We start from the raw sequence: 27,048 nt of genomic DNA, 5'->3' as shown, positions 1-27,048 counted from the left end.
AAAACACAATTAGATTAGCAATTAGCCTAGCTATACCCACTGTGCGCACCGCAACAGCAGATGTTCAGCCAACTTCTGCTAGGGATGATGTGTTCCACAATTCCACGTCTACAAGTGTGCTTCTATTCTACCTGGCAACTAATGATGGTTCACTGTCCTGATCCTGGTGAAATGAAATCCGAAAAGGTCTTTACAAGAAGGGCCTTCATTTTGAGGATTTGATTTTGGCACTTGCTGCCATGGGTGATTTCTCCAAGCAGTTTTGGTCCCACTCCATCTATCTGAAAACCAGTGTTTGCTGGCATTCATGTGTCTCTCTGCGATCACAGAGTTCAAGTACCATAGCAGTACCAGTAATAATCACTCACACACACACACACACACACACACACACACACACACACACACACACACACTTACTGCTAATTAAACAGCAGTAAGTGTTATCGAACACACGGATGCAGGTATCAAACCCGGTGTTGTACCTATTAGGGCCTTAACCCATTCGGGCCTTAATGCACCACTTCTTTGGTACCTTCTTGTTGTAACCCGTCGTCCGTCAATAGTAAAACACTCATTGAACAAAATAAACCCCTTAGCTGTTGCCCCCCCCGCGACACAAGCCGGCATGTCGTGGTAGGGTAGAGTTTCACATTCTATATATAAGCCCCCCTGGAGCAGCTTGTGTCACCGAGCTATTTAAAATCCGGGGGGAGCCGCCTCCGTTGCCCCCCGTGTCCGGGCATATGCCGACAAGCAGCGCGTCGCGTCGGTGGACGAACAACATGATGGACCTTTTCGAGACCAACGCGTATCTGTTCGGGGACCTGCGCTACCTGGAGGGCGACCACGGCGCCCTGCAGCAGCACCTGGGCCCTCAGGGCGTGTCCCCGCTCTACCCGGGCCACCACGGCGACCCACTGCTGCCCGCCGACAGCCAGCACGACCCCCTCCGCCTCTGCCACAACGTCCCGTCCACCACGGGGGGCACGGAGGAGGACGAGGAGGAGGAGGAGGAGGAGGAGGACGAGGACGACGAGGAGGACGACGAGGAGGACGGCGGCGCCGAGAGCAGCGGAGGGGACGAGGGCCACGTCAGGCCCCCCCCGGGGCTGCGGCCACACTGCGAGGGCCAGTGTCTGATCTGGGCGTGCAAGACGTGCAAGAGGAAGTCGGCGCCGAGCGACCGGCGCAAGGCGGCCACGCTGCGGGAGCGGCGGCGGCTGAAGAAGATCAACGAGGCGTTCGACGCGCTGAAGAAGAAGACGGTGGCCAACCCCAACCAGCGGCTGCCCAAGGTGGAGATCCTGCGCAGCGCCATCAGCTACATCGAGAAGCTGCAGGACCTGCTGCAGACGCTGGACCGGGCCGAGGCGGGCGGGGCCGGGGGGCTGCCCGGCGCCAAGGAGCACAGCGTAAGGAGACCCGAGCGTCGGGGGGGGTTCGGGTTGCTGTGGTGGAGGGTGAGAGTCGGACGCACAGACTGGCTGACTGGCTGACTGGCTGACTGGCTGACTGGCTGACTGGCTGACAGAAAGACAGATAGATAGAGAGAGAGAGAGAGAGAGAGAGAGAGAGAGAGAGAGAGAGAGAGAGAGAGAGAGAGAGAGACAGACAGACAGACAGACAGACAGACAGACAGACAGACAGACAGACAGACAGAAAGACCAATTGGACAGAGAGAGATCAATTGGTAGACATATAGATTGATAAATAGATAGATGCCGATGTTGTTAACTATTGTGATTGATTTGAGATCAGTGATGGTCACTTAATATGACGAAAGATAACACAGAAATGACATACTTCCACTACCGCTAACGTTACTACTGTTGCTACTGCTGTTAGTGATACTGTTGCTACTGCTATTACCACGCTACCCACTTTACCACTACCACTACTATTTAAAATACTTCTGCTGGTACTACTCTACTACTACTACTAATATTTATAATACTACTGCTTCTACCACTGCTACCACTTTACTACTACTACTACTATTTATAATACTACTGCTACTGCCATTTCAACTATAACTAATACTACTTCATCAACAACTAAGACTGCCTCTATGTTTATGACAACAACTTACACTACTACTGCTACGACCGCTACTACTACTACTACTAACTACTAGTACCACGTAGTTTGCGTTATATGATAACGATGTTAAACTTGTTATTTGCGCAGGTGGTGAGTGACAGGTACCATTGGAAGAAGTCTTCCCAGAAGTTGCAGACCTCTGTAGACCATTCCAACGCTCCCATGACCAATCACAAAGCAGGTAGGCAGGGATCAACGCAAATAATTCACACATTGTGTTATTGTATGTGTTTATACTGGATCTGGATCTGAATGTGTTTACACTGAAGCTGAATGTGTTCATACTGAGTCAGACTCTGAATGTGTTTATACTGAATCAGTCTCTGGATCTGTTTGTACTGAATCAGACTCTGAATGTGTTTATGCTGATTCGGTCTCTGTATGTGTTTATGCTGAATCTGATTCTGTTTTAAACGCAATCAAATTCTTTTTATACGGAATCAAACTCTGAATGTGTTTATACTGGATGTGAATCTGAATGTGTTTATACTGGAGTTGAATGTGTTCGTATTGTATCCGAATCTGAATAAGCATATACTAGATCTATATGAAATTAAACTGAATCTGAATCTGATTATAGTGGATCTAAATGTGCTTGTACTGGATCCGAATCAGAATGATATTATACTGGATTGAAATGTGTATATACCGGCTCTAAAACTGAATGTGTTTATGCTGGATCTGAATGTGTCCATGATATTGGATATGAATTAAGACAGTGTTTTGTTTATCGATGGTGTTTCCCAGGTAACGAGATGTCCAGTGCCCCCAGTCTCCTTCATCTTTCGTCCATCGTAAACAGCATCTCACAGGAAGAGAAGATACAGCTGAACCCGGAGGCCTCAGAACACTGAAACTATTGGTTAACACGCGGTATAGTCAACCAATCGCGTCGCTTCATTTTGATCCATTTCCTGGATTGGATGATTATTGTTGTTGTTTAGTATTTCCATTTCACTTATTCATTCTAGCTTTTGTTTGTTGTTTCTATTCATTTGAGCGGCATAAGATAAACATTACTTTACCAAACAGCTCTTTCATAGGCGCAAATTTGATATGTATATATTTTTTAACAATTGATTTTGAAATTTCTTTTTTATATAAAAAACATCCCTTGAAATGAAGGAAATCTTGTACTTCAATATTTATACATAAAAGACAGATAAATAAAAACATTTTTCAAGACAAAGTAGAACATCTTTATTATGCTTGGTAGCATAAATACATTGTGTGTAACCTAGAACAGCCTTGCTGAAATAAGTCTCCCCAAGTACAATCAACACATTGAAAATATATAAAACCACTCCGAACCAGCCTCTAAAACATGCCTCTGCATGCCCTCTTTTCAGTATCCCAACCGACACGCATCTAGCCTAGCCTAGCCTAGCCTAGCCCCAACTGTAACTTGAGTCAGTTCTAAACGTGGAGCGCCTCTTCCATCACGCGTTGGCATATGGAAACTTGGTGAGCGCGGGTGTGAGGTTCAAAGCCCACCGAGGGTAATGAAGCCCGCCCATCCATTAGCCTCCTAATCCCCCTCAGCAGGCTGGCTAGCATCTTCACGCGCGCTCCGCGAGCTTGTTTACATGCAATCTAATTCCAGTTAAAAATGGCGGCGCGAGACCATTCGCGGCCGTGTGTGTGAATTCATCAAGCCTTGTTTGTCACGCGTCCATCTGAGATGCCGGGGGCCGAGGGGAGCGCTTGTTTACGGTGTCGTGGCGGCCTGCGGCGCCACGACACCGGCGGCGTGACTCTGCGTCAGGATCAAGAGTGACCCGTTGTTCCCTTAGATCTCTGCGGACGACAGCCAGGGTCAGGCTGACCTCTGGGGGCATGCCTCATCGCTCCACGCGCTCACACACACATGGACTAATACACACACAGACTAATACACACATGGACACACAGACTAACACACACATGGACTAATACACACATACCAACACACAAATGGACATACAGACTCACACACACATGGACTAATACACACACAGACTAATACATACATGGGCACACAGACTAACACACACATGGACTAATACACACACAGACTAATACACACATGGACACACAGACTAACACACACATGGACTAATACACACATACCAACACACAAATGGACATACAGACTCACAAACACAAAGGCACCCAGACTCACACACTCACAGACTTATGCACACAAAGACACCCAGGCAAACATACACATGGACACAAGGGCTAATACACACAAATGGACACAGACTCACACACACTGACAATACACACACAGACACACAGCCTCACAAACACATAGACACACATGCTAGCTCATACATGACACACAGACTCACACACACACATAGACATAGACACACACATGCTTAAAGACTTACATACACACAGCCAAACTGACCAACATACACACATACTAACATACCCACATAGACACACAGAGTAATATACACAAACTAACATACACACATTCTAACATAAACACATATAGACAAATACTAAAATACACACATAGACACACATACTAACATACACAAAAATACACGGGCACAAGCCATAACACACTAGCATACACACAGAAACCCATATACAGAAAAAAACAATACACACACAAAGTAACATGCATTAATGCTAAAATGCATGCATATAGAGAAATAACATTCAACGCACATTATCCTATGCAAACAGGTGCACACACCCACACACACACATTTGCACAACATGCAAATACTTATACACACAAACAGACAATAAATACATTTTCCTGCCCATAAATACACATCCACACAAATAAACCCGCACACAAATCCACACATTAACATGCATATACGGGTATGCACACCCCCACACATTTTCCGATGAGAGGAAGGTTTCAGGCCGGAAAGAACACTGTGTTTCTTTCTCCAAAAGTAAAGACATTAATAAAATATGCTTCAACAAATTCAGAGGGTTGAAAAAATACCAACAGAAAGAAATTGGCGCTATTAGGTCTTGGAGGCTTGAAAAGCATAATCCAGGTCTATAATACCCCTCTCCACTCCTTCCCTTCAAAGTCTCTGCATATTTTATACCCAGCATCTACCGCCAGACAGAAACCCGAGAGCTCCCCCAGTAATGTCGTTTTAATGGGAGCTGGGCAGCCCGCTGTCTCTATCAGACTGCAGGCCTCCTTACCCCACCCTCGCCTCCTCTCTCTCTGCTGGGGGAAATCACAACACTGATATCTTTATTTGCAAAGTAGCATTCGAAAACCGCCCCCAAAACAACAGCGTTTTACCAAGTAGCTCACAGTGATGCAAAGACTTGCAGGTGAAACAACCAAAGCCTTCGGATTAGTGGCCTCAAAAACGTGGAGTAGATTTTCCATTTTAATCAGTTTAATTGTGTGGCTGAAACAATGTGATCAGAAATAGATTTGTGTGGTAGTGCCATTCGAAAACCAACAGTGTTTTACCAAGTGGCTTACAGTGATGCAAAGAAATCACACAAAACTTTGGATTAGTGGCTTCACTCACAGTCAATGTTTAATTGTGTGTCTGAAACAATGTGATCAGAAATAGATGTGTTAAAATAATGCATTTAATCAGAAACAGAGCAAGAATCCAGCTTGTGTTTAGATATAAAGCATGCATTGTCTAAGAGTTTATTTATGCGATTAAAGACATTCAAATATGATTATTAAAGGAATAGCAATTAAAAAGTACTGCTACTTCCACTATGCTCCCACTACTTCTGAAACTGTACTGTTATTTCTAGGCCTATACTGCTGCAACAAGGATGATAATGTTAATCCTTCTTTATAAAAGGATTTAAACCAACACTTTCTCCACTGCCTGCTGCGAGGGGATATGGATGGAAAGTCCAGACTTGTCCCAACTTTACGAGGGATCTCCATATCGCCGATGGCAGCTTTTACATCCGTTGGCCGAGAGAAAGTTATGTTTTAAAAGCAGGGATTCAGCGGGAGGGGGTGGGTTTATAGGAAGCTCTAAGCCCCTGGAGGGTGGACGCCTTGTCTCTCTCCAGAACACTGGAGTTCACCTCCGACGTCTGCCAGACAAGTGCTGTTGCCAATCACTGGTGTTAGTCATGGCCGCGGAGGATGACCCAAGACACTGGTTTCTTAGGAGAAAATGACTTGTGTTTCGCCTGGATGGTAACTAATAGGCCTGGTGGAACGAGAACCAATAATTCATTTAGACAACGACTAGGCCTAATTAAGAGACAGCATTATACAAATATGTTTTTTAATTGATTTTTTACTTTGTAAAAATCGGAATATCTTTACTTACATAATCTGTATCTGCTATACAGATTATGTTATAGGCCTTCCTTTCACTTTTTGTTATTTATTTTATTATCTTTTCTGTGTCTTGTTATTTTCCAATTTTTTATTTTTTGTTTTTTGAGTAATCCTGAGTTAAACGTGTAATCGACGCGAGGCAGACGGATTCCAGTTTTAAATCAAACCGTGGCGTCAGAGGCCGGAATGGAGATGCACCACGTCACTCACACCGAATCAGAGCATGCACACTTTAGAAGAATTAAGGCTTTCAGACGTGAGGAAGAGGGACATAAAAACACCACCTCCTGCCCCTACACTTAACTCTGGCTCTGACCCTTGACAACAACTCCACCACTGATCCGTAAAAAAACAAACACATGGAGAGAGAGAAAAAAAAAGAAAAGAAAGCGCTCCTGGTCAGACTTCTAGAGAACCACGGAAGTGTCTTCATTTGGGATGTAAGCCTACTACGCGATCTGGCCATGTGCTCGGGTCATTTAAATCAAAGGCTCCTCGCGAGGATTTCTCGTGGTTCCCAAACCGTGATCCCCTTTGATCTCACCGACAGCTACAAGCATACCCTCGAACAAGCACAAGTGAACACCCGGCGCAATGTCTTCCTCAGCTGTGCGCAATACAAGCTCCGCCGGGCCATCCCCACCGGCCGTCCAGTGGCTGAGAGCTGTGCTTCTGGTGCGTCTGGTGTTTTCTTAGGTGCGCGTCGTTCCCAGAGATTGCCCACCACGCCAAACGTTTTGACACATTGTGAGAAATATCCGTATTGTATCCTTGTAAGCTGTCAACAACGCCGCTAAAGTAATTATCCCTGCTACGACTGCCTCATCTGCTCTAGGGTTTTCCCATCGTCTCACATCGTTGGTTCCATTAATCAAATTAACACGCATTCTCTACAATATTCGTCATATTTAATATTGTTGGATTCATAACGTTTTCAGTAAATGTGTTCACTTTCAGTTATTTAGGGAGCATTTACAAAGTAATAATCACTTTCAAAACGTATTTGTATAATGACTTCTCTAGTTATTAGTTATCAAAATGAATTATGAGTTAATTATTAGTTCTTCTTCCACTAGGCCTATGTCACCCCATTAACATATTTCTTTCCTCCACAAAAAGGGCCAAACCTTCTAGACTCCATGTGTCCATCTGTTGTGGGCCTCCTGGAAAATAAAAGCACTACAAGGCACTTCATTTAACGGTCAAAATTTGGTCCATGAAGTGGCGTAGTGCTGCTAATCATTTTAATTACTCCCTTAATGAGCTTGCGCAAACACAGACACCCCCCCGTCCGTGACACCTCGGATGATGGCCGAGGGGTGTTCAGAGAAGGCTTACCGCCGCCGCTCTGAAATGTTACACCTCGCGCTCTGCAGCTGGGCTGCATCTGCAAACGCTGGGGTCTCCGGCGGAACCGAAAATAAAAAGAAATAGTCGAACGGAAAAACACAAAGTCGTTTGGCGGTCGACGTCAAAAAGGCGCACGAGGGAACGCGGCCGTGCGTTGAGATTAAGAATCGGTGTAACCCGGTTTTCCCCCTCGCTGAAATTCTGGAGCTTTTAGTCATCAGGGGTCTCGCTGGAGAGAGGGCCCTTAAAAAAAAAAAAAAAAAACGTGTGGTGGTGAGTGGGAAAAACATCACTAAGGGGCAGATGTGGGAAATCTCTGCAGGGTTCTGGGGGTTGGTGGTCGGGGGGGATGGGGGTGGTGGATGTGGGGGGCGAGGGGTTAGCAATAGGGGTGAGGGCGGGCGGGCGGGTGGGTGGGAGGGAGGGAGGGAGGGAGGGAGGGGGAGTCGAGCTAACCTCTCGCCTGCCTCCCGGCTGGGCCAATGGGCCATGGTAATTAGATCTGACCAATGTGGGCCCCGGGCTCTGGCCCCCAGGGCATATAAAGGGAAGGCCCCGGTGGCAACAGCCCCTTCATATCACTCAGAGGCCTTCTCCCCCCCGGGCATCTCAAGAGACCGCTGCCCTCCGCCTACACTGCTGTCTCCTACCCTGCTGCCCGCCTTCACCCCTCACGTCCACCAGAAGAAGAAGAAGAAGAAGAAGAAGAAGAAGAAGAAGTTGAAGAAGAAGAAGAAGAAGAAGAAGAAGAAGAAGAAGAAGAAGAAGAAGAAGAAGACGAAGAAGAAGAAGAAGAAGAAGAAGTTGAAGAAGAAGAAGAAGAAGAAGAAGAAGAAGAAGAAGAAGAAGAAGAAGAAGAAGAAGAAGAAGAAGAAAGCATCGGAGGCACCATGGATCTCTTCTCTCCCTCCCAGGGGTACTACGACGAGGCCTCCTCTCCGGACAGCCTGGACTTCGGCGGCGGGGGCCTGGAGCTGGGCGGCTCCGAGGAGGACGAGCACTTCAGGGTCCCGGGCGCGGACCACCAGCCGGGCCACTGCCTGCAGTGGGCCTGCAAGGCCTGCAAGCGCAAGCCCACCACCATGGACCGCCGGCGGGCCGCCACCATGCGGGAGCGCCGGCGGCTGAAGAAGGTGAACCACGCCTTCGAGGCTCTGCGCCGCTGCACCTCGGCCAACCCCAGCCAGCGGCTGCCCAAGGTGGAGATCCTGCGCAACGCCATCCAGTACATCGAGAGCCTGCAGGACCTGCTGCACGAGCAGGTGGAGCAGTACTACGCCCTGCCCGGCCAGAGCGGCTCGGAGCCCGGCAGCCCCCTGTCCAGCTGCTCCGACAGCATGGTGAGAACCTTTACCTTCTCCCCCTCGCGGCAATCCTCCACACCCTCCTCCTCCTCCTCCTCCTCCTCCACCGCCCTCGACCCCTCCACCCCTCCGGCCGACCCCCCGAGCCTCTCTTCATGGCTCTATCGGTTCCCGATGCAGCCCTGAGCAGTAAACAGGGGCTAGGACTTCAAAGCGCCAGGGTTCACGTTCGCTCCGTGCCCCTTGCGTCGTACGCTGCGTGTTCCTCGAGGAGCAGGGAGGAGAGACAGGGGAACAAGGCCTTTGCCGGGCGTTGTACGACGCCGTTCAGCCTCTGTCTGCAACAGTTACGGAGGAGAATCGGCCTGGGGTTGTTCTCGGGCCCAGTCCTTGTTTGAATTATTAACGTAATGGAGTTTGGGCTTTTATTGTGTGTTTTGTTTTCATCAGTGTCTGATGAAAAAGGTAGAAGTTTTCAGGGTTGAACGCTGAATCCCCCGTAGTCTTACCTTCACCCTGGTCAGTGAATTATTTGGTCCACACTATGCAAAATAGAGCGTCTCTCTGCTTGTTGTTGTTGTTTGGGTGTAGAGAGCAGATGTGCGTGTGTGTGAGCGTCAATACCCTTCACAACAAAGGGCGACCTACTACCAAGGGCCGGACCAAAACTAAAACTAAAACAATAGCCTCATAGTGATGGCGGCATGGCATGGAAATCATTGCTTCCTCATTCGCCAGACATTTAATAGTCGCTCATAAAAAAAACCCCGCTCGAATCCACCTTACATCAGGCCTGACCAGAACAGAACCAGGGGTCACCTGCCCCCTCTGCATTCCATCCGTCTGCCTCCATGACCGCATGTCCTGCACCCCTGCCAGGATTTTCTGGTAGATTTACTGGGAGAAAGTGTCATCTTGCACCCAGCGCTGGTGTTGCTTCCACTGCGCTCCAATCGATTGGCCACGCCAACCGCGAGAGCCGTGGCCCCGAGAACGCTTGGGTTCCACGCTGCCATGGACTGTGTGTGTGTGTGTGTGTGTGTGTGTGTGTGTGTGTGTGTGTATGGGTGTATGGGTGTATGGGGGGGGGGGGGGGGGGGGCTTTAGAAGTTGCTGTGAAATAACCTCCACCACCACCACTACCCCCTTCTCTCTGTAAACTAAAAAAAAAAATGGTGTAGGATTTATTAGCTATTATAAGATTTCTATTTTTTATTTTGCTCCTTTTCTTCGTTCCTGCTCTGTGTTTACCCATTCCTCTCTCTTCCGCTCGCTGGCTTGTATTCGGTGGTCATGTGGGGCTGTTTTCCACGGATTGAAACCTCTTTTCGGGGGGGCTTTAGGATGTGGGGCGAGCGGTCGATGAGTGACATGGAACACGTTGTGTTTTGATCCTAACCCCGGTTTGTTTTGATCTCTGTTTCCTTCTCCAGGCCGACTGCAACAGCCCCGTATGGCCGCAAGTGACCGCCCTCTACAGCGGCGGCTACTGTTACGTTAAGAATGGTGAGCCCCCTTTACCTCAAAATAATTAATCGTCATTAGATATACATCTAGAAGTGGTACAGCAATGGCATGCTGGACTGCCGTGCTCCTACAAGAACTACTGCAAACTCAGTAGCGTACATTTTTTTTTATGTACGCTACTGATTTAAAATCTAATATTAAAAGTTTAACTTTACTTTTGTTTTACTTTTTTTTATTTCATATGCTATGAAATTTAAAATATTTTCAGTTGATGGTCAGCGACTGATCCAAGCCCAGTCTCTGATTTTCTCTCTGTCTCTCTCTCTCTGTCTCTCTCTCTTTTTCTCTCTCTCTCTGTCTCTCTCTTTATCTCTCTCTCGCTCTCTCACTCTCTCTCTCTCTCTATCTCTCATATATTCTATATACTAACATATATTCACATTGCCAAACCCAAGTAAAATAAGTCGCAACCTATCAATAAAGCAAACAGCAGCATCAAACCTGACCCTGTCTCTCCCTGTCTCTCCCTCCCCCAGACGGCCAGGTCAGCAAGGCGGCCGGGGCCTCCAGCCTGCAGTGTCTCTCCAGCATCGTGGACCGCCTCAGCTCTGTGGAGGTCCCCCACGCCGGGCCCCTGGGGGTCCCCAGCGACGGCTACTCCTGCTCCCCTGACTCCCAGCCCCTCTCCCCTGAGAGCCCCGCGGGCCCCAGGCCCATCTACCACGTCCTGTGATCAGGGGGGGAGACGGACCCCCAAAGCTGGGGGCCGCCAGGTGGGAAGGACAACAGGAACATTTGCAGAGTGCATTACCAACCCCCCCAAATCCCCCCAGCTCCCCCCATCCCCCAACAGTTCAAAAGCACTAGCATGTACGCTCAACCGACGCCAAAATTTCTCGAAGCTGACGCTAAACTGATGCCAAACTGACTCTGAATTTACGTTAAAGTTCTGATAAAGAGACTGAACTGAACTGATGCTAAACTGATGCTGAATTTACATTAAAGTTAAGCTGAAGTGAGTTCACTGATGCTAACTTGGTGCTAAATGTACGCTAATGTTAAGCTAAAGTGACTAAACTGATGCTAAATTGACTCTAAACTGCCGTTAATGTTCGCTAAAGTGACTAAACTGATGCTTACGTGGCGCTGAATTTACGTTAAAGTTAAGCTAAAGTGACAAAACTGATGCTAAACTGACGCTAAACTTCAGTGATTAGCAACAGAGAACATTGACGCCCAGTGGTCAGCTTTTTATATTGTAAATATATGAGATTGTAAATATATACGTGTAAATACCCGTCTATTCTATACATGCTATTCTATACCGTAATGGACCATATTTAATAATGATAATAATAATAATAATAATAATAAAATTTCACTTGACACATCGTGCATTTTATTCAAACTCAATGTTGTATTTAAAGTGTTGGATTTTTCTATCATTGCTTTTAATCATCATTAAAGCTTTATTTGTTTTGTATAAGTGTTTTGCTGAGTTATTGGTATTTTCAATTTCCTTAATTCTAGCGAGAATATAATATTAGTTTGAAGACTGTAACACGTGACGCGTTACAGGTCTGCAAAAGTTAATACTGAACACGTATCTATGTGTGGTTTAAATGGAAAAAACGTGAATAAGTCATGACAAGTGTATTATAGTTAAAATACATCATCATAAACAAGAAAACCAGGAATAAATATTTGAGTTGGAACAGCTTGGAAATTTTTTTTTTCCAAACTTGACACCAAGAAAAATTTTTTTCCCAATTATTGTTGTTTTTAAAACCCTAGAGCATGTAGAATATGCAATGCGTGTTAATTTGTGGTTGTTTGTGTATTTGGGTACACACGTTTGTTTGTGTGTATGTGTGTGTATGCGTGTGTTGGTGCATGTGTTAGTTTTTCTATGCATATGTGTGTGTTTGTGTGTGTATGTGTGCCTGCATGCGTGCGTGGGTGTGTGTGTGTGTGTGTGTGTGTGTGTGTGTGTGTGTGTGTGTGTGTGTGTATCTATGTATTTGGCTGTTTATTAAGCTTACAACTTCAAAACTAAACTTTTTAGAAGATATTCTTTCCAAAGGGGAAAAAACATAAATTCTCATTACATTTGGGAGAGCAGGCTGATTATCATGCTCATTAACTCCTAAGGAAAAGTTCTGATCGGTTGTAATTGCTTTCCTTTATCGCTGGAGGCTGGAGCTGTAGATCTTTGTGCAGCCAGCCACTGTGGAGGGAACCGCAATGTGAGGGGAACCGCTGGGAGATAATCAACCGTTTGAAGACTAATCATTCTGCTTTGCCCTGAATGAAAACAGCCATTATCGATCTGATTTGCTTTGAAAAATCCTTAAGATCATTTGGATGTTTAATATCCGGTGGAAGTGATATGATATATGCAAAGGTTGAGAAATCCCATCTTGTATTTTGTCTTTTGATTTCACTACATCAATTTTACGTTGGGTGCTTACATCTTTGGTATGTAGTTATCTTCTTAGTAGGGTTGGAAGTTTGGAGGTTGGTTTGTGCAGGAATAAGGCACAGGGTGTGTGTGTGTGTGTGTGTGTGTGTGTGTGTGTGTGTGTGTGTGTGTGCGCGCGTGTGTGTGTGTGTGTGTGTGTTTATTATGGAGAGTAATGACTGGTACTCTTGTGACACACACACGCACACACACACACACACACACACACACACACACACACACACACACACACACAACCACCCACCCAGAACCCCCCCCCACACACACACACTTTACACAGCCTACCTGTTTGCTCTCCTCTCCACCAAATGACCAAATGTGATTTTGTCGTCTTTCACACCTTGAACAACAGCGTCGCCATCACCGCCATCACCCCAGGCTCCGGGAACAGACCCCCATCTCCCTGAAGGTCTTCTGCCAAGGGGAAGGATGTCACACATTCCATCAGCACGTCTTTGATCCAGGCCTTTTGACGACAGGGTGAGTCAATAGTCCCTCGACACTGGGCAGTGCAGCGGCCAGTTTGAGGAGTTAGTTAAGAAAACAGCTTACTTATTCCTCCATCTGACGGCAAAAGCCATCCACACGCCTTGGTGTTTATTTGGTCTGTACCCTGTTTCCTCCTCATTTCCGTCACACCTTTGAGTCCTTTATTCAGATAAGATGAACTTTTTATTAGTCCCTGGAAATGCATGTGGATGTCACAGCAAATGTTAAGGAAAGCAATATAAATAAAGAATTTAAAATGTATTTCTAAATAATAGGCTCATAGTAATGGGAAGAACAACAAAAAAGTTAGTATACTAAATATGAGCTCTGGTATACATGATATAATTATCATAAATAGGCCTATTTATTTGTAACAAAGCCCTTCTACCACATAATTAGTTTGAATGTTTAAACGACTAGACTATTTATTTCTTCCTTCTTCTTGCCTCTTCTTATTTAATTATGTCAGACTGTTTATTTTTTGCTCCAGTGGAGATAACACTGATAGAACAACCCAGGATCACTGGGGTGGTCTATCATCTATCATCTTTCACAGCCTTGTTGGTGTGTCCTGTCCCGCTCCTGAGAACCTGGTAAGCCAACTCTGAATCACCATATATCGACCCTGCGTCCCAATACCAATACTACCACACTGTTTAATATGCCAGAAAAAGATTTAGTATGTGCCAATACATTGTTTGGAAAATGCTGTATGGCAAAAATACCAGGATGTTGTTCTACATGCGGTCGCATTTCGGAGTGTGCAAGCCAGCATGCTAAAATGCTCGCATTTTTTTACTTGTAGTCTCACTGCTTCTGTGTCGGGAGAAGACATAACACTTTTCTGCTACATCCGCATACAGTTGTATAACGACGGTGACTACTGGAGCCGGCGGATCACAGCGTCCATAAATATATATGTATGCAGAGCTTCGACGGGGGTTTGATTTCAATCACCTCTTCGCCCCTGCCAAATAGTTCCATGAAGGGTCAGTGATGTCATTTTCTACGACTAAATCCGAGTCATTGTGATTCATAAATCTCTCAATCACCATGTTTAAAGTGTCCACCGAGACACAGAACGTTATAAAAGGTTTTCCATGTCGGAGTTTGAAGCGAAGCAGGGGAATACATGTGTTTCACAACTTCTACCGATAAATCATGCAAAGATGTAGGCTACTGCTGGCCCTACAATAACCTCAAACCTAAACAGACTGCTTAGATTTATATATTTTTTCGATTTTATTTCTGGTGTGACAATTCTGTGGTGGGTTGTAAAATGAAATTACAGAAATATTAAGATCAAATTATAGTTTTTGTTTAATAGTTTAGCTGTTGCAGTACTTTCTGAAACCATTAGAGGGAAGTGTTTCTTGCGTTTTTCTTCCGTGTGTGTGTGTGTGTGTGTGTGTGTGTGTGTGTGTGTGTGTGTGTGTGTGTGTGTGTGTGTGTGTGTGTGTGTGTGTGTGTGTGTGTGTGTGTGTGTGTGTGTGTGTGTGTGTGTGTGTGTGTGTGTGTGTGTGTGTGTGTGTGTGTGTGTGTGTGCGTGTGTGTGTGTGTGTGTGTGTCTCATTGTTGGTATTCTTTATTGTCATTTTTAGAGGTTAAACTTCTATTTTCGAATTATAAATATGTACACTGCATAACGTTAGCTCTCTGGCTCATAGCTGAGTGGACTAGAATACCTCCCGTTGCCAAGTCGTAGCTAAGGTCCGTCCTTTTTACTGGAGGAGTGAACAACGTTTCCGTTGCATAAGAACCATACGGGAGGGTAATGATTTTTCCTGGTATTAGCCGAACCCTCAGGCCTTACCAGGGATACAAAGTTATGGCTTTTGAAGAACTTTATGTTTGGATTGTAAAGCATGAAAATATAAATCAATGGTCTTAATTTATTTTCTTTGGCAAGTGACCATGGTATAAGCGGGATAATGCCCTTCGAGGTGTCCATTATCAGGAATTAATGGACTTTGTGGAGGGAACAGTCCTCCGCTGCACGTCGGACAGTTCTAAGGCCTCCGCGTCTTCCATTAATTCCTGATAATGGACCCCTCGTCGGGCATTATCCCTTACTTATATCGCAGGTGTAGGAAGCATTGAATTAGATATCAATGACTTATCTCCTCATTATCTCATCTCTGAATTTTTCCCACACCCGTTTTCTTGCTTAAGGACATCAGATGATGCGTCTTCGCCCTGATATGATCATCAATTATTAATGACCTTTGGATTTCACCAGCCTGCGTAGGCTACGGTAATTAGCCATGGGAGGCACCTCTTTCTTTTTTTAACACTCTGCCTCGGTTGCCATGGCGCCCGTCGAGATGGCAGCCCAGCTGCAGGTAGAGTGTCTGAACACCTGGATGTAATTAAACGGTTGCCAGGGCGACAGGAGCGGAGGGGATATAGGTCGCGTGTGCGTGTGTCGCCGTGTCTGTGTTGTCGGAATCCAACTGGAAAACGTCTCGGTGGATTTCATGACACTTCGGCCCATTCATCAAAACAAAATCGTTAGCCTTCAGGAGGAATTATTAATTATGCGCTGTTTTGTATTTGTTATCGGCTTGAATAGTGAAGTGGTGCTTTACATAATAGCCTGTATGTTCACTGTGGGAGTAACAACAAAAAAAGAACACAACACAAAGTTCAGTTATATTCAGTTTATATTCAAACTCATACTCAGTTTATATTCTATTATTATTGAAATCTCTACAGAGAGATACAACTGGTTTCTATACATTATGCCTCATTATGGCTGTTTGTTATTTGTCCCACCAAGTCGACCCAAAATGATCTGAAAATGAGATTCAGGTTGAACAATTCTGATGTTTTCCTTAATGACGCCATTAGACTCCAGCAAACCTGTTTTTAATTACAATAAAGTTTTCCTGTAAGATTAATAACTTTGTAGGTAAAAAAATGCGGAGGAGATTCATTATTATGAAGTGAGATATGAATAGGACAATCAAGGTTCTGTAGTAATCGTCACATTAATAACTCAGACGTAGATGAAGGAAAGAAGAGTCAACACATTCATCACTGTACCACAAGCACATAGATTTATTTATACAAATATAGTATGTATAACAATTGCATATCAACGTGTAGTTTATTTTCTTGTCTGTGTGTTAAGTAAAGGACTACCAGTTTCAAAAATGCATGTCAATTAAGAAAGGTTACCTGTGATATTTATATTTATATTTTTTACAATACAAAAAGGATTCTGTCAAGTTGGGTTATTGACTTGTTGAAAAACAAACATCAAAGTAAAACTAAACGATAAAATCACTTTTTTTTTTACAACAAACTCTCCCATGACCTTCCAAGACAATCGTGTTTGGAAAACCAGGCTTTCCATCACCGGCTGTGTTGGCATGGAATACACTAGAAAACCCAGGGGATTGCTACTCACTGGAAACCCACTGAACAAATGCTTTGTGTAACTCTTACAAGTCATTAAGCAGAGGTTTGTAATCCATAGCAATTCACAACGTATATCACAACGATACACGTCATTAAGGGGCAGGTCGAGGTTAGAATCTACAGGAAGTCTGTGAACATGGGGATCGAACCCAGTGACTTTCTAATGAGTATTCATAAATACACCCCGGCCATTTAAACATAGGATTAGTTATCGAGGTAAACACAAATGTTTCATGGATTAAGTTACGAGGGGAAAGATGGGACACTCCAATGAGTCCGACATTAAATGTACTTTGATCGTCAAAACGGGAAAAGAGAAAAGCATACCTAGGAATTCATTTAGCATACGACATGGTTCAGATATCAGCTATGTGTTAGTATTTGAAAGGACTTCATAAATAATGATCTAGGTGACATACAAAATATACATATTTGAATTTAATGATTAAACTTTATGTTTGTGTCCACGTTTGAGAAGTGAAACGAAAAAAATAGGTTCTTGGAAAAATAAACTAACTTATAGGCTACTATACTTTAGACTTTGCACTCTGACGACATGAATATAATTTGACATTCTACTTGTCTGGTAGATGAGGGTATATAACTTAATATCTTTTGGAAGATTTGGTTTTGGCTGTATTATAGCAACTCTCAATAAACAACATCTTCTGGGTAAATTCATATATCAATGTGCGACTTTGTAACTGCAACGAGTGCAGTGTGATAGTTTGGAATATTGCACATTCACTGTGCTGTCAATGGAACTGCAATGAGGATCTCAATGAATGGCCCCAGTCACGTTTACATGCACATCTTAGCTTGCTGAGGTACGGTATTTACATACTGACCACGTTGATTACATGACCACTGACGTAATCAACAGAAGTTGTACACCCCGATTTATGCATCTCTTGAATCAGATGTTTCTCCAGCCTTTCTGTGCATGGCAAGAATAAATATCCTGACCAAAGTACTGTTAAGGTGTGAATAATCACCTTACATATATGTACTGTATATATGTGTACAAGTACATCAAATCAATCATCAAGGTAATCCTGATGTCGCAAATGTATGCTGTCTAGGGTTGCCGTCGATAACGTGAATGACTGCCTCAACCAGGAGTGTGCATGTAAACTTCTGGGCTGAGAATTCCAGTGTTTAAGTGGCAGGAGGTTTGAAAGCTGTCTCATGACACACAGTGCATAAGATCCAGTTGACTTGGCCTTTAAGTGGTCAACCTCGTCCAATGCCTCTACACTACTTAACCGAACTGTGGAATTTAACATTACGTGTTATTGCTATAAATCTAAATAATTCCGATACAAAAAAATTATTTCTGCTACAATTATTATCATTATTACATGGGTACAGAATAGGATTTATCACAATTATTCAGACAGCTTGTCGCGTGCACACACTTACGCACACACACTCGGGCACACGCACACACACAGATAAAATGAATTGGTATTCATTCGAGGACACAGAAGGGAAACAGTTGAAACGCAAAAACATCAGAAGCGTCACTGTACGAAACAATATTCATGGGAAATGGCAGACAAGGCCAAAGCAAAAACAGGTGTCAGCAAGCAGCAAGATTAACAAAGCAAATTCTACTGAAAATAAAACTGAAAGTACCACAAACAAAAGAAGTTAAACCTGAAGAAAGAGGGACACCTTTTTTCACTGAAGGTCAAATATATATAGAAAAGGAAAACATAAATTAAAATGACTTTCAACTCTATCGTCACCTTATGCACACCTAGTTTTGTCAAAGCACCAGTTTGTGTTTTTAGCTCAAACGCATGGACCCTTTTCAAGCAGTCAGAAGCAAAGTCTAGCTCATTAATTATAGACCTGTTCTATTTAATGATTCCGGTGCGAAACCATCAGCAGAGTAATTATATATTGTTTATGACGGTGCTGTGCCAAAATGTCAGTCCCTGCCAGAAATGCCCGCCCTTCACCGACATTAAAATGTAGAACATCACATAATTACTTAAGGGGATAATGAATGAGATATACAGCTGGCTAGCTATGATACGCATCTATCTAGCTAGATAGATATTATGCTTCTTGAATACTAATACTCTTTTAATAAAGGCATCATAAAGGGAAGAACAAAAAATGTTTTGCCTGTATGCATTAATGTATGTCAATTATGACCCTCATTGCGTTCCTGATCATCCCTGGAAAGAGGGATCCCCCACTCTGCGTTCCTTCTCCAGATCTCTTCCTTGCTAATTAAGGGAGTTTTTTCTTGCCCCCGGGAGGGCTAGGGTCAGGGGCGTGTCATAAATATATGGCCTGTGAAGCCCTTTGAGACTGTACCTGTGATTAAGGGCTCTACAAATAAAATTGAATTGAACGTTTTATTTAATTTATATCATCATAGGACAAACACAGGTGTCCCATGTATCACTAACTCTGGTTATTTTCCTTTAATGTCCCAGGGCAGGGCTCATTGTTGTACTTTGGAGTACCTACAAATAAAAATAATTCAATATTTCAACCTTTCGGTCACTTAATAATTATACAATTTTAAAAAGACATGTCGTAATCCACCATATTTCGATGAGTGCTTTCACCTCCTGATTGCACCACGTCTGACTGCGACTCATTTTAATCCATGGAAAGTTAGACCACCTGGCTGCATATGGTCATTATTTCCACTTTTGGGCAAAAGTCACCAGAGTCTTTGAGATTGAGTGGTCACACCACTCAGAGAAAACCGTGGGGAAACCCTCAAGGGTTTGATTATAATGGACCCAACAGCGCACACGTGACAGCACCCTGAACTAGTGAAGGTAATTCTACTTCCCGTGCCCTGGTACTTAAAAGAGTAGACCCATGATAAGTGTTATGAGCGACATCTGTGTGGGTCCTACGATGTCACCCTGTGAAATTGGTCTAATCTCACCAAGAAGAGAGCAATTCTGGCAGGCAGTGAATTCAGAAATAAAAGGATTAACGATTAGCGAGCTACGCTTGTGTTTAGCTGCTGTGACCCCAATGTGAAAAGGATCCATGGTGGGACTATTACTTTAGTTTCTGTAGTGTATTGTCGGTACGTTGGAAGGAGAGCAGACGACCATCTTGACCACGTCGTTCCTCTCATCTCATGTTGTCGGCCATTTTCTTTTTTCAAGATGGACGCCGCCTTCTCCTTCACTTCTTCTTCTGGAACAACCTGCGGGAGAGGAGGGCAGAGAAGAAGCCGGATCTGAGAACAACTCCTCCAGGGATGCCGACAGAGGTAGGTTTAGGGGCAGAGATGCACTGGAGACACACATAGGGATACGTCTGGGCAAGTTAACACGTTATTATCGCGTTAACTAATTAATTAATTATCGCAGACAATTATTCTATCTCGCATTAACTTTTTTTATTTATTTTCTTATTGTAAAAGTCTGTTGCTCACTGGCTTTTATTTTTTAAAAGTCCATTGTGAACGAGCCTAGTATGTTGCTTAATGCTGCGCATGACTGCTGCGGTGCTCACAGGAAAGAGGAAACAGTCCTTGGCGGAAGAATTGGCGGAAAAACAAACGTGGAGAAGGGTACGGAACTTGATGTTAAAAGTGTTTGCACAACAAATGTTATGGCCCTTTCGTTCATATGGCAGTACATTCACAAAAAAGTGTGCTAAACACTACTTTTGAATTCATTATTGTATTTTGCGTGTAACAATGCGATTAATCGTGATTAATCACAGGAACTCGTGCGATTAACGCGATTAAAATTTTGAATAGTTGCCCAGCCCTAGTTTTTATCAATATTCCCTTATTCACTAAAGTAGGCCAAGATGATACGGATTAAAATAATTGCAGACAGAAGAGGACCCAAGAAGTCCTCATTAAGGACAACATGAGTAGAACAGAAACTGTTAGAAAGCCGAAAGGTCAAACTAATTATAGTTAGTTGCTTTATCACCCTCAACTCTATCACCCTCATAGATGGCTCTGTGTGTCAGTGTGTGTGTGTGTGTGTGTGTGTGTGTGTTTGTGTGTGTGTGTGTGTGTGTGTGTGCATGGACTACTGCAAGTCATGGTGGTGTTTTTCATACCCCAATACCTATCATCACGGTCGTGTGTGTGTAAGTATGTATTTGGCGGTAGTGTGTTTGTGTATCAAATGTGATTATTACATTTGCTATTAGGGCATTTAGCAGATGCTTTTATCCAAAGCGGTTTACAATAAATACATTTGACAGAAGAAAGAGAAACAACAATATATCACTGTCGGTACAGCAAGGATGTTCTGTTAGTGCCAAGCACTAACAGTTTTTAGGTTTACCCATTCCCCGTATAAAACAAAGATGGCTAGGATAAGATGCTACACCATGCTAAGTACTATTTTGGTGCAAAGAAATACAACATACAAAAAGTGCGTAAAAGGGGGATTATGAACAGTGAATTCATATGCATGTTATTGAGGAGCAGGTAGGGGTTAGACAACTCGTGCTTTGGGACTGTAGACATCGGGGTTCGAACCCAGTACCTCTTGGCAGGGAGCCAAGACACCCAACCTACTCTCCCCTCCTGCTCCTTATCGGGTGTGAATATGAACCAACTGAATCGGCGCTGGTTCAAGTTGATGGAGAGGAGGAGAGAGAGAGAGGATGAAGGATTCCGGGGGCGAGCAAGCCCACTATGTGGGCCAGAGCCCCTGTGGCATGCTGCCGCTGGCATCCTGGGCGGTACCACTGCCAAGAGGACGCCGTCTGGGGTCAGCGGGCCATGCTGAGATAAAACACGACCCCCTGCTGAGAGTATGGCTACATTACACAGCCCTTACAAGCTCCCTGACTGGTCCCTCTGTCTGTCTGTCTGTGTGTCTGTGTGTCTGTCTGTGTGTCTGTCTGTGTGTCTGTCTGTCTGTCTGTCTGTGTGTCTGTCTGTCTGTCTGTGTGTCTGTCTGTCTGTCTGTGTGTCTGTCTGTGTGTCTGTCTGTCTGTCTGTCTGCGTGTCACTTTCTCTCTCTCTCGGTCTCTGTCTGGCTCCCTCTCTCCCTCTAGCACTCTCTCTCTCTCTCTGTCTGTCTGGCCCTCTCTCTGTCTGTCTGTCTGTTTCTCTCTCTCTCTCTCTCTCTGTCTGTCTGTCTGTATGTCTGGCACTATCTCTCTCTCTCTCCCTCCCTCTAGCCCGCTCTCTCCCTCTCCCTCTCTTAGTCTCCCTGGTTCTCCCTTCCCTCCCTTCCTAGCTCACCTCCCTCCCCTCCCCTCGTAGGAACACACTTTGAGGGGGTAAGGAGCAGCAGGGGGCTGCGTTGATCTGATTTCACTTTGGTACGATTCACTTTCTTCTGGCACTTTGACAGTTTGGTGTCGACGGATCAACAGCCTTGGGTTTGTATTAGACGTGATTTCCTCCCGGGCTGTCGCCATATTTGCCTCTCTCCCTCTCAACTTGACGCTCAATTTGCCCATCATATCACCATCGACTGACTTTATCGTTCTAGATTAATGACTCAATCTGTTTCAATCGTTTGTTCATGTAAGAGAGTACTTTCATGGAAATCTTTCAGCTTGGCTGTACTTTTCAAATCCTGGTAACAACATCTTTCACGCACGCACACAACATTATGGACGCAGGCACGCACACACACACACACACACACACACACACACACACACACACACACACACACACACACACACACACACACACACACACACACTCGACCCAAAGAAGTTTCATCACAGGCTACGTTATTAAAATATTTATAGACCCTTCCTGCCGACTCAAACAGCCAAGTGCGCGATGTAAGGGGCGCTGCTATGGGAACGCAGACCGTTTGTTGAATGGCGCCGCTTTGGTTTCCCAGGATACAGGGAACAATGTTGCCGAGATTGCGTGCGCCGTCTTGTTATGACTTTGGTAAACCCCCACCCGGTGGGAGTGATCAAACTCGCCGTCTACTCCCCCCTGAAGACGGAGAACATGTAATTTCTCTTCAACTTTCGGAATCCACTTTCTCTTTCACTTTCGCTTTCCCCTGGGTTTTGTTTTCCTCCTCCTTCCAGTGTCTGCGTCTGGCTAGGCGCCCGAGGTGTTTTCCTCTGACAACAGCATGTCACTTTTGATCGCTACGGAGGAGAAACCCATTTGTTACGAAATGGAGACGGCGGAGAGTTGTTATGGCGAACACACAGATCTGACGGTCCCGATCTCGGAGCCAGGAACCCTGTGTTGTAGCAGAACTTCTGAGGAGAGACGGCACTGAACCGCGGCTGGGAACCGGGAGCAGCAAGGGCGTGGTTTCCTGTTCGTTACGGAGATATTCGACCGAATACGACTAATTGGCCTGAGTTGAAGGAGCTCGTAGCAGGGGAGACAGGGCCTTCTCAGTTGCCGCACTTTCCCTCTGAAACTCCCTCGCCAACCACATCCGACAGTCTTAACACACGCCCTCCATTTAAACAGGCCCTAAAAAACCCACCTTCTTAAGATTGCTTTCACCACATAACCTCCTTCCCTCCTCTCCCCTTCCTCCTTTTTTATTTTCTTACTAATATACGTTATTTTATTTTATTTTGTGTTCACTCTGCAAAGTGTCTTTTAGTATTTAGAAAAGCGCTATATAAGTTGAATCTGTTATTATTATTAAGTGTTTCAACAGTGGCCAGTCTACATGGTGTTGATTCGAAACCGTTCACGGGTTTTACAGTTTACTACTGATGGCCAAGATTATGTTTTCCAATTGCCAAATAATGATCCACGCCTGCAGCGACTTGATGGCTCGAAAGAAGCACGAAGAGAAAGAAAGTGAACACAGATTTCAGCGTGTAATTTGTGAGCCTAAGGTGATTTTTACCATCTCGTAAATACGATGAATGTGAATGAATGGAAGACGATACACTGAAACCAAACTAGAATTCAGTATTAAAACACAATAACCCTAAATTCGCCAGAACCAAAAATGTTCCAGTGGATGGCGCAATCAAATCATACGTTATCTGGAATAATCTTTCTGTTAACTGTTAAAAATCCTAACCGAAAAATAATCCTAAAACTGCCTCCGTTTTTTGGTGTCCTGAAATGCGTTGAAACATGCGCTGATAGAATGGTTTGCGGGGTGTTCTTTGGTCGTGGAAGTATTGTGATATGCACCACCTCATCAAACAGGCCCATACTGCATAATAAGGGGGATATTGCTCCTTACATTCATTAAGAACCAACCGGTTTGTGGCTGCCATATTAATCTCTCAGCTCAGCAGTTTGGCCACAGTGTTTTCCTTGCCCAGATTTATAATTTATTTTCGTGAATCACCAGGGTACGTTATTTCATATTTTGGCATTGATGATTACAATCCAAATGAAGACATCTGGTGTTTTTTCAAAATAATAGCGCTATTATGAGGTTTTGCTTTCCGCCTGCTTTGGATTTACATTTTCATTATCGATTCAGAGACATGCTCTCATGAAGAAGCATTTCCAAGTGAGGCCGGGAACTAAACATCCAATCAATATTGGAGCAACTACAAATGAAGTCCTAGCATGACCATGTTTCCTCAATCACTCATGCTATCTCCCTCATGCCATCCCTCCCACTAATACACCCTCCCACTCTCTCTCTCTCTCTCTCCCTCTCTCCCTCCCACGTCACTCATCAGTATGCACGCAGAGTCTCAGAGTTCTCAACAGCTTGATGAGTTGCTGTTTGTTTGTTCCTATAATTATGTAGATAGGAAGGATAATGTTCATTGTTGGCATCACGTCGTATACTGCGTTATCTCTTAAGGTAGCCTAACCAAACAATGAAGGCCTCTCCTTTTGTAACCCCTCAAACGGAAAACACCACAGCCCTTCAGTCTGGGGCGGAATGTCTTCAAATCTCAAGCAATTACGAGGATCTCTACTCTATTTAATTACAAGAAAATGTAATACGTAAAAGGAATGTAAAATCAATCCACACATCATCGTCTTTCGAAGTAATTGGTGGAAATTGGTCCCTCACAGGATGCCTTACCTTTGGGCAGTGGCAGTCACATGGTGGTTGAACTCGCAAGTTTATCCCCTCTCACAGAGGGGTCACAGCAAGCATGAATATTTGTTAGACAAATTGGCCTGAACTAGAATGAACCCCTCCATCCTCCCTCCTCCCTCCCTCTCCTCGCTCCTCCCTTACTCCATCTTCCCTCGCCTCTCCATACGTCCCCAGACAACCCCTTCCCTCTCTATCTCTTTTCTCTCTACTCTCTCCCTCCCCCCCGCCTCCCCCAGCCCTCCTCCCTAGCCTCTTGATGAGCCCGCCCCCTGAGTCCTCAGAGTCGCACTCTGTTTCTCTCTGCAGATCAGTCTGGGTCACGGTGCGTTCAAAGACACACGACAACAACTACGATATCCAATCAGCACTCTGGGAGGGAGGGTCGGTCCATGACAGAAAAGGACTGCCGCAGTCTGACGAACAACGAGAACTAGCAATTAGAAATTGACATAGACAATCAAAAGTTTTATCTGAAAAGAGAGCAGCGATGTTAAAGGATTCAGACCGTTCACCGGGGCCCAAGGTTAATTGTGGACATTGTCTATGCCGAGATGTAAATCATCTGCCATGATTCACAGGGAGCTGAGCTCTTAATTTCTATTCAGTACGTAATGCGTGGGCTGCATTCCAGTCGGTTTGAAAACACCCACTCCTTCACGTACGCTCGCATCTTATTAAACGTCGCTCTGCGACTCGGTATTCAGAATGATCAAACCACCTAAAACGCAGCTATCATCTTCGCTCAGGATTCTAGATGTGCGCCTCTCAGTCTCTTTGAGTGTTCACACCGGCATGGAAACACTGAACTAAAACCTGTAGATTTATTAATTTGTGGGCACTGTTTGGGAAAGCGACCTAGCGAGGGCACTTCTTATGAGCTTAATGGTCTCGGACTAAAACCGAGACACAGCTATAGGAGCGGCTCAACGCTTGTTGTTGTGGAATACACTGCATGTCAAAGGCAGGAGGCGTTCACATGCAAGAGGGGGTCGGCAGAATAAAAACCATCAGGCTTACATGCTCCGTAAGCCCCTCATAAAGAACTGTGGACCCAACATCATTGATATTGCCCCGTAAAATGTAATTATTAATCGAAGGACATCAAATGTACGACTAGAGATGATCCGATACCGTTTCTATCCTTCCCGATACTCATTCAGATTCCTGAACTTGAGTATCGGCCGATACTGAGCATATACCAATACAGCATTTTAGTAATCGGAGGAATTTCCGATACTGGCGTCGGTATCGGAAACAACTCTCTCTACGACGGACGGTTTCCACGGGGCCACCGCCTCACCTCCGGTCTTACGAGGCGTGGTTCTGCTGCTGCTGCTGTGACGGCGCGTGGCTGCTGTTGCCCGTCTGCTGCTGCTGCTGCTGCTGCAGCATCTGCTGCTGCTGCTGGCGGCGGCGGGCAGTGCGGAGCTTCTCGAAGCGCGCCTCCATCTCCTCCAGCACCTTGGGCGTGTAGCGCACCACCAGCTTCACGCTGTCGCGCGCCGCCTTCAGCAGCTCCACCGCCTTCTCGTGGTGCTCGCCCTCCACACTCTGGGGGGTGGGGGGGTGGGGGGGGGGGGGGGGGGGGGGGGAGGAGGAGAGGAGGAGTAGGGGGTGGAGGGTGGGGGGGGAGGGGGGAGGAGGAGAGGAGGAGTAGGAGGTCGGGGGGGGGGGGGAGGGGGGGTGGGGGGGGAGTAGGAGTAGGTGGAGGTTGGGGTGGAGGGGAGTTAGAGAAGGAGGAGAAGGGGGTGGGGTGTAGGGGAGGAAGGTGGAGGAGGAGGAAGGAGGAGGTGAGGAGAGGAGGATGAGAAGGAGAGAGGAGGAAGATAAGAGAAGAGGAGGAGAAGGAAGGAGGAGGTGAGGACAGGAGAAGGAGAGAGGAGGAAGATAAGAGAAGAGGAGGAGGAAGGAGGAGAAGAAGAGGAGGAAGGGTTATTGGGCGTGTGGGGGAGTCAGAGATGGAGGAGAAGGAAGAAATGGCGAGAGACAGTTGGGGGAGAGGGGAGGGTCGAGGTATTTGAAGGGATGGAGAGAGAGAGGTTGGGTAAGAGGTGTGTAGAGGGCGAGCGAAGGAAGAGACGGGGAAGGTAAGGGCGGAGAGAGGTTGGATGAAAAGGAACGGAAGAAAGAGCAAGATGGAGAGGC

General features: G+C 45.3%; 3 protein-coding genes across 4 annotated transcripts in view; 2 read left to right on the top strand and 1 right to left on the bottom strand.

Moving 5' to 3' along the window:
• Positions 1-785: 785 nt before the first annotated feature.
• On the top strand, positions 786-2,957 carry myf6 (myogenic factor 6; the record flags this gene model as incomplete). The annotated part of the gene is made up of 4 exons (XM_079755939.1): positions 786-1,013; positions 1,056-1,415; positions 2,191-2,284; positions 2,851-2,957. 4 exons carry the CDS (start codon positions 786-788, stop codon positions 2,955-2,957), a joined length of 789 nt encoding a protein of 262 aa, XP_079612065.1.
• A 5,683-nt stretch (positions 2,958-8,640) lies between these two features.
• On the top strand, positions 8,641-11,254 carry myf5 (myogenic factor 5; the record flags this gene model as incomplete). Its single annotated transcript, XM_079755510.1, has 3 exons — positions 8,641-9,090; positions 10,488-10,560; positions 11,058-11,254. The coding sequence occupies 3 exons, from the start codon at positions 8,641-8,643 to the stop codon at positions 11,252-11,254; spliced, it is 720 nt and encodes a 239-aa protein (XP_079611636.1).
• Positions 11,255-16,524: 5,270 nt separating this feature from the next.
• The window catches only part of lin7a (lin-7 homolog A (C. elegans)), a 38,900-nt gene continuing 28,376 nt past the window's right edge, over positions 16,525-27,048 (bottom strand). Inside the window, exons 5-7 of one of the 2 annotated variants that reach the window (XM_079755743.1) lie at positions 26,365-26,454; positions 26,204-26,295; positions 16,525-20,105 (exon numbers count right to left, since the gene is read on the bottom strand). In XM_079755743.1, the coding sequence (XP_079611869.1) occupies positions 26,212-26,295; positions 26,365-26,454 (174 nt within the window). In that variant the 3' untranslated portion in view covers positions 16,525-20,105; positions 26,204-26,211. Of the gene's footprint in view, positions 20,106-26,203; positions 26,455-27,048 lie in introns of both variants that reach the window. The other variant, XM_079755742.1, reaches the window with a different exon arrangement.

This window comes from Pollachius pollachius, assembly GCF_949987615.1.
Source record: "Pollachius pollachius genome assembly, chromosome: 18".
NCBI classification, from domain to species: Eukaryota; Metazoa; Chordata; class Actinopteri; order Gadiformes; family Gadidae; genus Pollachius; species Pollachius pollachius.
This window is presented reverse-complemented; position numbering and strand designations above follow the sequence as displayed.